This window comes from Podarcis bocagei, assembly GCF_964188305.1.
Source record: "Podarcis bocagei genome assembly, chromosome: 10".
NCBI lineage: Eukaryota > Metazoa > Chordata > Lepidosauria > Squamata > Lacertidae > Podarcis > Podarcis bocagei.
In genome coordinates this window covers 33,922,975-33,936,651 of record NC_138135.1, presented here as the reverse complement: position 1 = coordinate 33,936,651, position 13,677 = coordinate 33,922,975, and the positions used below count along the sequence as shown (strand labels likewise).

The following is a 13,677-nucleotide window of genomic DNA, read 5'->3' as shown; positions in this document are numbered from 1 at the left end:
GTGCCTGGCAGACCAGCTGACTGCAACCAGTGGAGATGCTAGGTGCCAAGGGTGGCACCTGGACACCTGCATCCAGACACAAAAGGCTGGTTACCAGTTGCAAAATGTGACTGGCAACTGGCTAATTTCCAACGCTGCTAGGAGCTTGGAGGACAGCGCTTGTACGCCAAGCAGGGAAAGCGCCTAGACACAATACATGTGCCCATACATCTAAAATAGGTCACAATAGGACCATAGCAAGTTGCAAAATGTGCCTAGTCCTTAGGGAGTATTGAATGCTGCAGGGAAAGTAGCAATAAATTGCTCTATAGAAACATCATCATTTAGTAGAAATAGAAGGCACAGACTAGATTATGAAATGTCAGGGATAGGAAGATTTTAAAGCCATGATAGTAAAGGACAAAACCAAGAGATCTGGTGTACCCTGAAAAGCAGTAGTTGTGGAGAATCCACACACCTTTGTTCTTCCAAATTTTTGTGTCAAAGAGCATGATGCCAGTCATGAAAAGGTAACAGAGCATTTTCACTATTTAGCACATAAAGCTAAATCCAGTTCACCTTCAATTATATACTCTCAATGGAACAGCCATCAGAGCAAAAAGAAAAAGAAAAGCCAATTCTCCCAAGGATGATCGTTAATGGTTATTAACCAACTCTTCCAACAGGATTCATAGTATTACTTAATATAGCACCAAAACACACACCAGTTTATATTTCAATTGCTTAATGTTGGAATACTACTCCCATTATACATTTCTATAGGGTACATTCCAGTGGGAGTACAGAATGAAGTTTTCAATTTCGTATCCTTTTTCATGTTGGAAAGTTGCATCCAATGAACCCAGCTGAAAACGAGGAGATGAACTAATAGGATGAGGGGAAGTCAAAGACCAATGAATACTTTGTCTGCTATAAATAAAGATGGACAGTTTTAATTGAGACTAAACTTTAAAATGCATTTAAGTTTAAAAATAAACCAGGTGTGCAATGAAATCTCAATTCAATATAAAGCAAAACATGTTAAAGCCTATACACTGATTAAGATCTAAATTCTGCTCTCTGACAAAACATAATAAAATACTTCTGTGGTTTAGTAAACCTCTCTCTCTCATTACATACGAACCAGGAAACTGTATTTTAAACTTGGACTTCAAGCCAAGCTCTAAAACCAGACCCCATTTGTAGTTCAAGATTAATTCAGGTTCCCAGTTCCTAAGCAATGGGAAAGTATGGCTTAACTAACCCCAAAGTCCCATTACAGATCACAAAGCAAAGGCAGGAGAATGTGGGCACATTTGTCCACAGTCTAATAACACAAGGATTTGGGCTATAGCCTCTTAAAACTCAGTTACAGGTTGCTTTACACTATAGGCCAATGGTTTTCAACCAGTGTGCCGCGGCACTCTGGGGTGCCTTGAATGATGGTCAGCAGTGTTAGAAGCTGGGATAGAACAGCTAGGAGCCAAATGACTTCTGGGACCTGGGTTGTGGGCGCCAAAACAGAATGTCTAGTCACCACAGGAGGGGAGGGGAGGGGAGAGGAGGCAACACTTTTTATTTATTATTTTGATAAGCATGAATTAATGGCACCCAGACTTTCTGAGGTGCTTGGAGAATCTTTAAGTGCAAAAATGTGCCTGGCGCCCTGCTAATTTTGAATCCTGATGGTTAGGGATGCTGCGGGCAACACTGGCCACTGTCCCTCTTTCCTTACCTCCCTCCTCTGATGCCCGCTTGCGTCTCTGCCTCCAAAGGCTTGCACAGCTGTTTATTGCAGCAGTCCTGGCCATAACCTCCACAGGTGAATGGTGCCTCTGGGAGGCATCTCTCTTTGGGGCGGGGGGGGGGGCAGCTCCGAGACCAGGGCAGCAGCAGTGGCTGCCCAGAGGACTCCCAAGGAGAGGGGAGAGGAGGCTGGGGGAACACTCCACAAGGGAGTAGGTTCAAAAAAAAGGGTGAGAGACTGCCAGCTTTGCAGGCAAGCGGTGACATAACTGGGCTCCACAGAAAGATGTAGTTGGTTAAGGGAGCCGTGGACTCAAAAATGAGCGCGCAACCCCAGAGTTGGCCACGACTGGACCTAATGGTCAGGGGTCCTTTATCTTCCATGTTCAGCGGCAGTACATAACAGAATGCCAATTGTGGGGGTAGGTGACAGCAGGAGAGCTATTGCTTTAACACCATGTTTATGGTCTTCCCAATGCATTAGACTAGACAGGCTTCTGGACTGAATAAGCAGGGCTATGTTCTTATTCTGTACTCCTGTTTTCTGCCCTTCACTACAAGAACTACGATATGAATATTTACCATTAACCAGATAGCATGTACATCTAACCTTCCATCTCATTAAGAAATACATTGCCTAGTAAGCACTAGCCATTGCATGTGGAATGTTCTAAACACCTAGGGCCTTACACATGCTTATTCAGAATTCCATGTCCATATGTTTGCTGCTTCTATCCAAGGAAGTGATCCACACAGACAAAGATACCAGTCCTTATTTCCTAAGCAAACATCATTCTCACTGCATGTGGCTGCATGACCAGAGATTTTAGATTGTGCTTAGACTGTATAAAGTCTTTGTTTTCTTGCAATTTACTTGTAATAGCAACCAGCATTTGTTTAGAAAATGTGAATTTCAAAATGGTAGAGTCTAGATGATTTAAATTCAGTCACCTTAGGCATAGCTTTCTGCACCCCTCTCCCAGGAAACAGTTCATATTAACCAAGTCTGTATGATGGCCTTCATGGTTCAAACAGTATCCATCATCTTTGCTGACTTCTAAAGACAAACAGTGTTTCTTTTTCTTTTTAAATGTTTAATTCTATGCCCTTCTCTACACGATACAGAAATATGTGACACAGAAGCATGCCAGCTGCATTGCATACTTAATCAAGTTAACCCTCAAAACTGAGCCAAGGTTACTTTGTCTTAAGTAGGTCACCCACTTGCATACATGTGTGCACGCACACACAAGTACATAACAAGCTCAAGGAGGAACAGACTCTCAATGGAACTAGGCTTGAAACAACATTGCTTAAAATACTGATAATTGTGTCATTAAGCTGTGTAAACTGGTTAAAAAATTGTTGAGATGCTTCAAGTTTTACTTGACTTGTGCTGTGTGCTGCAAGAAACATATTAAGTTAGCGAGGGCCATAAAGTCAGCTAAATGTTATTGTAATTTATCAATTAAAGAACTGAAATTCAGACTAGCTCCATCCTCTTGCTATAGAAATAAACATAATACAAACAGAACACAAGGCCTTTCAGAAAGAGGGAGAAAATACATGACAATCAAAATTCACATTGTCCTATTCAATTCTACCCCACAGAGAGGTGCATTACATCACATTCACACAATGCAGGGGGAAGGGCTTGCCCACAGAAAGCAAGATTTGCAATGATCCCCCACTGCTGAACTGCTTCCTTTGGAGAGATGTGAAACACAGGGCTTAGTTTTAAAGGGAAAGAATTTTAAATCCATATAAGATACTGTATCATCTTTATTCTTCTCATGAGTTCTCATTTCAAACACATTAAATATGTAAAATCAAAGTACTTATTTCACATTCCACTGTTGTTTTTTAAAAATATTGGTGCCAATATTGCCAGATTTAAAACTTCCAGAAAGAAGAGGGGAAAGCCGCTAAAGGAAAGGATTCTAAAGCAGGAGACCATTTTCTCAACTGACATTAACTATAAGATTGCCTCTTCTGAACTCTACATGCTATGTTTACAGAGCGCGACCATCTAGTTCCAATTGCAATCCAAATAAAATGCATCTGGTTGCAACGGAAAAGGGGGAGGGGATGCAGTCACACTGGGGGAGGGGGTGCACCCGCACGCAAGAGAATGTGCACTCCTATACATTATGCATGGTAGATTTTGAACGTAGGCATCTTCAAAAATCTCAAACTGCTTCAATACTAATTCGAAAGCCGTGTTTTAAAGAAACGTGCAAACATTGCTGTATTATTTTAGACCTCTGAATCTCTTAAGAACTATAGGTTTATATAATATGACAATCCTAGCAACAAGAATGCAAGACGATTTAATTTATGCTAATTTTTGCAGCAGATTTACAAGCCTCAAGTGTGTGTAGACGGCACTCTGAGAACCTTATGAAAAGAAAGATTTAACACATAAAGCTGGTTTCTATGCAAAGGTATTTTAAACGCATTTAAAACCTCCCAAAATATGCCACGTATTTCTTTTAGATTTTTCTTTAAATCCTGGCAACTGCACTTGATCTAAGATCAAAGCGATTCACAGACGCTTACGCGAGACAAACGTCGTGCTGCAATTATCAGACGAAACCGTCAAACTAAACGCACCCCCTAAAAAAGAAAAAACCAATACGCGACAAAGAAAGATAGAACTACTACTAACCTCATAAAGTGCAACAGTGCTTAAATCCAGCAAGTTGAGGCATACAGGGTAAAAATGGAAGTTAAGAGATCTCAAAAATGATTTTGCTATATTTCTATGATTTCAATTTGAAATGTTCAAAAGCCAGCAGAGACTCCGTCGGCCATCTTGGCTTGAACTCCCTCTCTCCCTCGCTCGCGCGCGCGCGCACACAACACACTCCCTCTTCCTCGCTCTCCCCCTCCGTCTCTATAAAGGAAGCAGCTTTTGTGACCTTCAAATAGAGGCAGGCCATGTGACTCGCGCACGCTGTCAATCAGGAAGGAGGGTGGAAAGCTAGCATCTTAAAGGAAACGCAGTTCTTTCATTCTCTCGCGCGCTCCCGTTTGCGAAAGCTGCAACAGCGCACGTTTTCTACTATTCCTCAAGTGTATAATCAACAGTATTACACATTCTAAAATAACAATCCCGTAAAAAGCTGCAGTCGTTGTCGTCCGCCGTCTAGGACATATCGGAGGATGGATAGATAGACATCATTTTAAGCTTCTCAATTTCACTTTGCATTTCTGACCAATGCTTACCAACACCCAAAAATATAAAAATCCACACGATACAATTAACTGGTAACAGCAATACCACCCCAAATAACATTGTTACTGTTATAATTTGTACCCCATCACTTCTGTCAGCTGCTCAATCAATAAAGGCAACAAACTGCGTGGTTAATGACTAAAAATCCAGCTTTTCAAACAAACTCAAAGTTACTCTTTGCAATTTAAAATTACCAACACTTTTATCAAAATCACTATTCAATTTTCAGATTCCAAATGTATGGAAAAAGGGATCAGATACTTTATGGCACTGCGATACAAATCACTGTGACTGCAATATTACTCCATGTAGTCCTTACTCATGTGTATTTTTATAATTCAGCATATTCAGTAACTACTTATATATTAAGGCACACTATACTGCAAAATTTTATACAGTGCTGCACAAAATGGCTTAAATTGTGTCCTTTACTAATATAGTCTAAGAAGACATTTTGGCAAGGAAGTGGCATATACATGAATGGACATACATTTTATCCATTGTTCAGTAGCCTTTACACTTATTGCTATTACCAACCATAAAGGCTGAATATTCTATAGTCCATTTCAGTGCACAAAATACTTTTTTGAAATGCTCATTAGTCATCACAACTCCCCTGTGATAGGCTAGGCTGAAATATAGTGACTTGCCAGAAGCCAATAGTGAGCTGCATGGTGGAGTGAGTCTATGTTTCAAGTCAAAAGCAAGCTCTCCATTTACAACATGAGATAATTAATGGAACCCAGCCTTCAGGATAAATATTTCTAGAGTGGTTTACAAAATTAAAAATGAAAACTGTGAAGTCATAATACAAAATATAAAATCAAACTTAAACTATCTCAAAAGTTAGAAGCCTGGGAAAATGTGAATCTTTAATCAGACACTCAAATGACAGAGTGGGTGTCCAGCAAGCTTCCCTGGGGGGGAAAGAGCATAAGAAGAGCCCTGCTGGATCAGGCAAAAGGCCCCTCTAGTTCAGCACTTTGTTCCCAGTGCACAGCCAGATGCCTACAGGAAGACTGCATGCATGTCTTGAGGGTAACAGCAGTCCTTCCACCCATTGCAATTTCCAGCAAGTAGTATTCAGAGATAAGAGTACAGAACTACAAGCAGAGGATCTCAAATGTGAAGGTCCTGTCCCATGTTTAGGAAAGGAATAGAAGATGCAATTGCCAATATGACAATGCCAGTATACAAATTTTTGGTGTGACTGCATCTGGAATGCTGTGTGCAGGTCCAGCCACCTTGCCTCAAAAAGGATATTCAGAGCTGGAAAAGGGTAACAAAAATGATCAAGGGGATGCAGCAACTCCCATATCAGTACAGGCTGCAGTGTTTGGGACTTTTAATTTAGAGAAAATGTGATATGACAGAAGTTTATAAAATTATGCATTGCATGAAAGAAACAGAGAAGAGTTTTCTCCCTCTAACACTAGAAATGAGGGACATCAATAACACTGAACATTGGAAGATTCAGGAAAGGTGAAAGAACTTCTTCATGCAGCATATAGTTACCATGCATATGCAAACTAAGGCCCGGGGGCTGGATCCAGCCCATTCGCCTTCTAAATCCGGCCCACGGATGGTCCGGGAATCCGCGTGTTTTTACGTGAGTAGAATGTATCTTTTTATTTAACATGCATTTCTGAGTTATTGGGGGGGTTGCCTGGTGTTTTCACATGAGTAGAATGTGTGCTTTTGTTTAAAATGCATCTCTGGGTTATTTGTAGGGCATAGGAATTCGTTTATTTCCCCCCCCCAAAAAAAATATAGTCCGGCCCCCCACAAGTTCTGAGGGCCAGTGGACCAGCCCCCTGCTGAAAAAGTTTGCTGACCCTTGAGTTAAACTATGGAACTTGCATTTACAGGAGGCAGTGAAAGCCATCAACTTGGATGGCTTTAAAAGAGGGTTAGACAAATTTATGGAATAAAAAATCAATAGCCACGAAGGCTATCGTCTCTCCATGATATGGTGGACCAAATGAACATGGACTAGAAGATTTAGCTTCAAATCCCTTTTCAGCCATGAAACTCAGGACTACCTCTCCCCCTGGCCCTATGACAAACAGGAAGGCACTAACAACAGGAAGAAATAGGGAGGAGACTTCCACGTGCACAGGAAAGCAATAAGCCCCAAAAGTTTAAGCATAAACCTTGCTTTGGAGGCACTCCTGAATAACAGTTATCAACCTAGTTTGTAAACCACTGTTGCCACAATAGTGCAAGCTGCAACAATGGTTTACAGAAAAAGTTGAGAATTATTATGAAATATATTTGCCCTAACACATTTTTACCTGTGCTCCTGAAGGTCTCCTCCCTATCTCTTTCAGACAGTATCTGAAGCCTATTCCATTCCACAGGACTTTTGTATGGTGTGTGTGAAAGCTCTATTAGTAAATAGCAAAACGTAGTCCGAGTCCTTCTGAGGAAGTGGGAAATGCAATACAATTATAGTCTTTCCGCAGGGCCTGCAAGACAGAGCTATTCCACCAGGCCTTTGGCCAGGGCACTGCCTGACTGGCAATCCTCACAAAACTCTAGCCCAATGGTTGCCATTAATCTGATTGGAATTTGTAATGAAATGATTTTAGAATGTTTTATCATTTTACTGTTGTTAACCGCTCTGAGCCTGGCTTTGGCTGGGGAGGGCGGGATATAAATAAAATTTATTATTATTATTATTATTATTATTATTATTATTATTATTATTATTATTATTTCTAATATAATTTATTCAGCTGAACTTAACATTGATTCTAATAATTATTCACATATAATATCTTCTAGCAACTAAGAGGTGCAACAGTTAACAGTGGTAGGAACAAGGTTCTTAAGAGTAGGAGATGCTCATTTGTAAGTGCTCAATTCCTTATTAGGCCAACAGCTCTCACTCTTCCAAATGCCCCCAATGCACCACACATATCTGCAAATGCTTCTAAATTTGTACCATAGCCACAAATTGACAACTACTTCAAAGTGTGAAATAGTTCATTAACAATCCTGTTCCATAAAAAAAACCTTTCTTAGCTCCAGAAGGATAACACATTTTCTGCATTGTTTTTTAAAACCTACCTTCAGGAAATGCTTTCCACTCCCCTTACTCCAAAATAGTGGTTGGTCTGTTTGAAGACCAATTGGGAAAAATACAAATGCAACATTAGAACCAATTTAAATAAGCAGTGAGCAAGCTTTCCACTTCATCAGAACTCTTTTTCAGGCTGTATAAATTAAAGATAATTGTTACTTGTCATTTAAAAATCAGCTCAATGTACTAAATTAAACTTGTAGGAGATGCAGGGGAGGAAGTTGTTGCAAGATACTTTCTACCCCAGGAGCTTAGGGCATTAAAGATCAAAGCCAGCACTTTGAAATGTGCCAGGACAACTAGAAATGTATTAATATGTTTCCAGCAACGTATCACAGTTAGCAGGTCTATTGTCAAGTTCTATGTCATCTGAACCTTCAACAGGCTCCAAAGCAAAAATATGCAGCATATCATTATCAATCTGAAGAAGCCTGTTCCTCCAAATGCTTTGCACTACAGTCCCCATGATCTCTATGCTGGTTGAGGCTACTTTGAGATAAGGCCACAAAGATGAAGCATATAGATTAAATATGGATCTGCGTCTGTTGTACTACAACACCCCAAAAGACTACAGGCTATTTGTAGAGAAGGCTATTAAATAGCTTTTATATATTAAAAACATAAAATACAGTAGTAATCTAGCTCAGCCCAGTCAAGAGGCACATAAAAATCTGAACCTGGCTAGACCAAAAAGAAAGGTCTCACCACTAATTAGGGCAACAGAGTGATTCCTACAGATATATACACCCAACCCTAAACTGCAAAAGCTAAATAAGAAACGGTGGCTAACTGCCACAGCACCACCAGCAGGATGGGCAGGGATCACTGTGGTGTTATCCCAGCATGGGAAACTATAAGTGTTGCTGCTTTGGAGCTTTCTTTCACTATATGTTTTTAACAGGGACCATTTCACTTTTCAAATTTTAGTTCCTCCAACTTTAGAGAAATAAATGCATTTTCACCCTCTTAAAAGTCTTCCCTCTCCCACATCTTTCTTTCTCTCTTTCTATGTATGTATATATGTATGCATGCATGTATGTATGTATGTACCAAAAGCAACCTACAAAGTGAAAATACACAAAATACACAACAATGGACTAGGCACCAATAAATAAGGCACCAATAAATACAATACTAGAACAGCCACAGAATCTTGAAGAAACATATCAGAATACAAGAGAAGATTTCAAAGGTTGTGACCCAAAATAAAATAAAGCAAATATATCTATGAAGGGATCTCCAAAGTGTGGGTACTGTTACAAGAAACAGTTTAAATTAAATTGTAGCTGGCAATTAGCTTATCACCAATGTGAGAATGGCAGGGGAGGGAGGAGACAAGGAACAGCAAAGGAAAGATGAAACCATCACATTTTTACAGAAACTGAAAACAAATGTTTAGTTATTGGTTGGTGTGGGCAGCATATAAACACAGAATGCTCCTCTATGAGTCAGTTTCCATGGATTTTGGCTTGGGTTGTAACTGTGTAGGCCAAGCTTGCTACTTATGAGTAAACAGTACGGTATGCAGACCTTTACAACTAAACTCTGCCTCATCATTTATAGGATGCACTTACACTGTGGGTTGTTCACACACAATTCCGCATTTCAGGACAAAAAGGAACACTTGTCCACTACAAGAACTACAATAGTTGCATGATATTTGCGTTCACACAAAAAAAGCAGCTCTGTGATGAAAGTGGCTATGCAAATAAAGCATCTGTTTTAGTTTGTGTATTATTATCTGCTCCTTCTAGAAAGTCTAATTAGAATCCTGAGCAGGCCTAAAGCAACTGAGCCAGAGGAGCTTTGCAACTAGACTATTGGTTATGAGTATCGGAGCAATGCCAAACTTAGCAAGTTTGAAGATCATTACATGTGCCCTAAACAGTCAAAATTCAATCAATGGATATTCAGATTTAGATTATGAGAAAGTACTGTGGCACTTAGTTCATGCAGACAAACCTTCACATTGTAATCAATGAAAGTGAGATAGAGAGAGGGATGCCTTCCTTCTACGCTAACCACTATTTTGGGAATCCTTATTAAAAATACCATAAAAACAAACAGAACATGTCCCAGGTATAGCAAACACCACTGCAAGTTTAGATAACTAGGGACATTAAATCTGGTTTATCATCTGTAATAACTATAAACAAAAAAACTAATAATGATAAACCAATTCTTATCAATTTGTCTATGCAAGCTCTGAACTTTATCAGAAATAAATTATATATGGAAGCTAAGAATGTATGGTATTTTACCGCTGTAAACCACTGATGGCTCCAAACAATGGGAGCTTGAATTTTACAAAAAAAGTTATTTCTTAAAAGCTAGAGCCTCTTTTCAAGTTTCAACACACAATCCTTCCTAGCATTGGGATTGGAATCATTTTGTAGCCATTTGGAAGGTCTTAGATCTACCCCCACCCACCTCAAAACAGCAACTATGTACTACCTGAAGACCAATTTTTAATTAAGTGAAACAACTGCATACATCTTGGAAACTTTTCATCCTAAACCTCTTGAACTGATGACTCATTGCATGAAGCTTTGATTCCAAATACGAGGCAATTATCTAGTAGTCATCAGCTGGCAGTAACCAACTCAAGAGTATGGTACATAGAGGAACAGAATGAATAAGGGTCAGAGAGGAATAGAATGGCTAAAAACAGAACAGAACTACCTATTTTAGTCGGACACGACGAAACGACTAAACAACAACAACAACAACTGGGGAAAATCCAAGGCTCTTTCCTGCAGCACTTATGATTTTGTTGGCCGTATATGACTTAAAAGGAAAAGCACATTGCAGCTCAATATGTCTAGTGGTACCTCGGGTTAAATACTTAATTCGTTCCGGAGGTCCCTTCTTAACCTGAAGCTGTTCTTAACCTGAAGCACCACTTTAGCTAATGGGGCCTCCTGCTGCCGCCGGAGCGCGATTTCTGTTCTCATCCTGAAGCAAAGTTCTTAACCCGAGGTACTATTTCTGGGTTAGTGGAGTCTGTAAGCTGAAGCGTATGTAACCCAAGGTACCCAAGTTACATGTAACCCAAGACACACTGACCAGATGTCTGGAAGCTGTGGCTGGATGGTTACGTGGGAGCCGGTTGAAGTTAAATCCTTCGAAGACAGAGGTCCTCTGGCTGGGACGGAGCGATATGGGATTGAGGGGGCAACTCCCATCTCTTGCGGGGGTGCAATTAGTGCCAGCATCGTCCGTTAAGAGTTTGGGTGTAATCTTCGATACCTCCCTCTCTATGGAGGCGCAGATTACAGCTATAACAAAGGCGGCATTTTTTCATCTCCGCCAAGCTAAGCAGTTGGCTCCTTATCTCTCTCGCCCTGACCTAGCCACTGTGATCCACGCGACGGTCACCTCCAGACTGGATTATTGTAACTCGCTCTACGTGGGGCTGCCCTTGAGACTGACCCAGAAACTCCAGCGGGTGCAGAATGCCGCGGCGAGACTCCTTATGGGGTCTTCGCTGCGAGATCATATCCATCCGGTATTATACCAGTTGCACTGGCTCCCGGTGGAGTACAGGATCAGGTTTAAGGTGCTGGTTTTAACCTTTAAAGCCCTATACAGCCTAGGACCCTCGTCCCTACGGGACCGCCTCTCCTGGTATGTCCCACAGAGAAATTTACGGTCTGCAAATAAAAACACCCTAAAGATCCCAGGCCACAGAGAGGTTAGGTTGGCCTCAACTAGAGCCAGGGCTTTCTCAGCCACGGCTCCAATCTGGTGGAACGCTCTGTCACAAGAGACTAGGGCCCTGCAGGACCTGACATCTTTCCGCAGGGCCTGCAAGACAGAGCTGTTCCACCAGGCCTTTGTCAGGGCGCAGCCTGACCCCCTCCTCTGGCAATCTGCACAAAAATTTTGCTTGATGGTTGCCATTAATTTGAGTTTAATTTGGTTGCCATTAATTTGATTTTAATTTGAATTAATTAATTTTATAATGAATGTTTTAGAATGTTGGACTATTTTGATTGTTGTTAGCCGCCCTGAGCCCAGCTTCGGCTGGGGAGGGCGGGATATAAATAAAATTTATTATTATTATTATTATTATTATTATTATTATTATTATTATTATTATTATTATTATTATTACCACTGTAATGCCTTAGTAAGCACTACACCAGAGAAGTGAGAATGAAAGTATGTGCATCTGTATGTGCGTGAGTGAAAGGGGTGTGTGCACATTTGCATGAGTGAACTTTGGTAAGTTGTGGGAAGTACATCACATCAGTGCCAGCCAAACTAAACCATTTCTCTTCCATTAGAACATTCTAACCAGACTACATCTACATCTACATCATCATCATCCAAACCCTTGGCTCTTTCACTCATTATATCAACAACACACATTACCCCTCCCCCCAAAAGGGATAACAAGAATTAATTAGGAGTTCCGTGCAGCATGGACATGTTATCATGTTTTGCACAAAAAACATTTTAGTATTAAATTCAAGGACATGATAAAAGCAATGCGTGGGTGTGCTACATTGTTTTCACAAGATACCATTGCAAGCCCCCAAGTTTGTTTTCGTTTGCTTTAGCTACACTAGCCTTCTGAATAACCAGACATTTACACACAGATTCTTACTAGTGTGGCATGGCAGTTACCAGGTCATTTGGCAGTGTACCGAGGTATCACAACTGATTAATGAGCTTCCTTATAATAGTTACTGTTTATGTGATGTATCTCTTGCCTCCATTGAGACAGAAGGAATAACCACCTGTGTGAACCTATATAAAAAGCTCTGGACATCATGAATCTTATTTTTTCTTCTGCTTCAAAAGCTCATGAAGGGTCTATTTTAGTAAATGACTTTTGCCGCTTCTAGATAAAGGGGCTATCATTTGAATGCCTACTTCATTTGTACAGTCACAATCAAGAGCTTGTATTTGCACATTTACTTCAAAAGCAAATGCTTTGATGGGAAATGGAATTTCAGGTAAAATACAGTACTCTTTCTGCATGACATGGAAAAGCTCAAAAGCAGTAGTAGTAGTAGTAATAATAATAATAATAATAATAATAATAATAATAATAATAGTAATATACCCCACCCATCTGGCTGGGTTTCCCCAGTATCTGAAGGGAGCCCTGCATAGGGAAGCTTTTTAAGGTTCAATGTTTTATTATGCTTTTATATATGTTGGAAGCCACCCAGAGTAACCCAGTCAACCCAGTATGTTGGAAGCCACCCAGGGTACAAATAAATTATACCAAGAGAAATCAGTCCAATAATTGCGCACAAGACTACCTCCATGCTGAGCTGTTATTCTACTTACCTCAAAACTCAGTATGATACAGAATGCAGTTCCACATAGAGACAAATCATGGGTCAGCATGTGATGACCTCAACATTTTCCTGCACTGTATCACTTCAGCTGTGGGACAAGGAAGTCCTAGGTACTAATCGGTCTAACCATATAACTCACATGACAGCTTTGAGCAAGTTAGTAAGATGCTGCTGGATGCTACTCCCCACACATGCATGCAGTTCACATGCTTCCTCACTCAGTTCCCTCACAACATGTAGAAGTGAACATCAAAACCATAGCCATTGGACAGAGGTCACTCCTAACCCTGAATACTGAAACCATTGTTTCCCCA

General features: G+C 40.5%; 1 protein-coding gene across 10 annotated transcripts in view; it reads right to left on the bottom strand.

Moving 5' to 3' along the window:
- Nucleotides 1-13,677, bottom strand: part of TNRC6B (trinucleotide repeat containing adaptor 6B) — a 113,340-nt gene that overhangs the window by 73,357 nt on the left and 26,306 nt on the right. The window contains exon 1 of one of the 10 annotated variants that reach the window (XM_081210866.1): nucleotides 4,394-4,578. The exons of the other annotated variants lie outside the window; for them this stretch is intronic. Coding sequence (XP_081066992.1) covers nucleotides 4,394-4,398 — 5 coding nt within the window. The 5' untranslated portion in view covers nucleotides 4,399-4,578. Of the gene's footprint in view, nucleotides 1-4,393; nucleotides 4,579-13,677 lie in introns of those variants that run through there. 10 annotated transcript variants of the gene reach the window in all.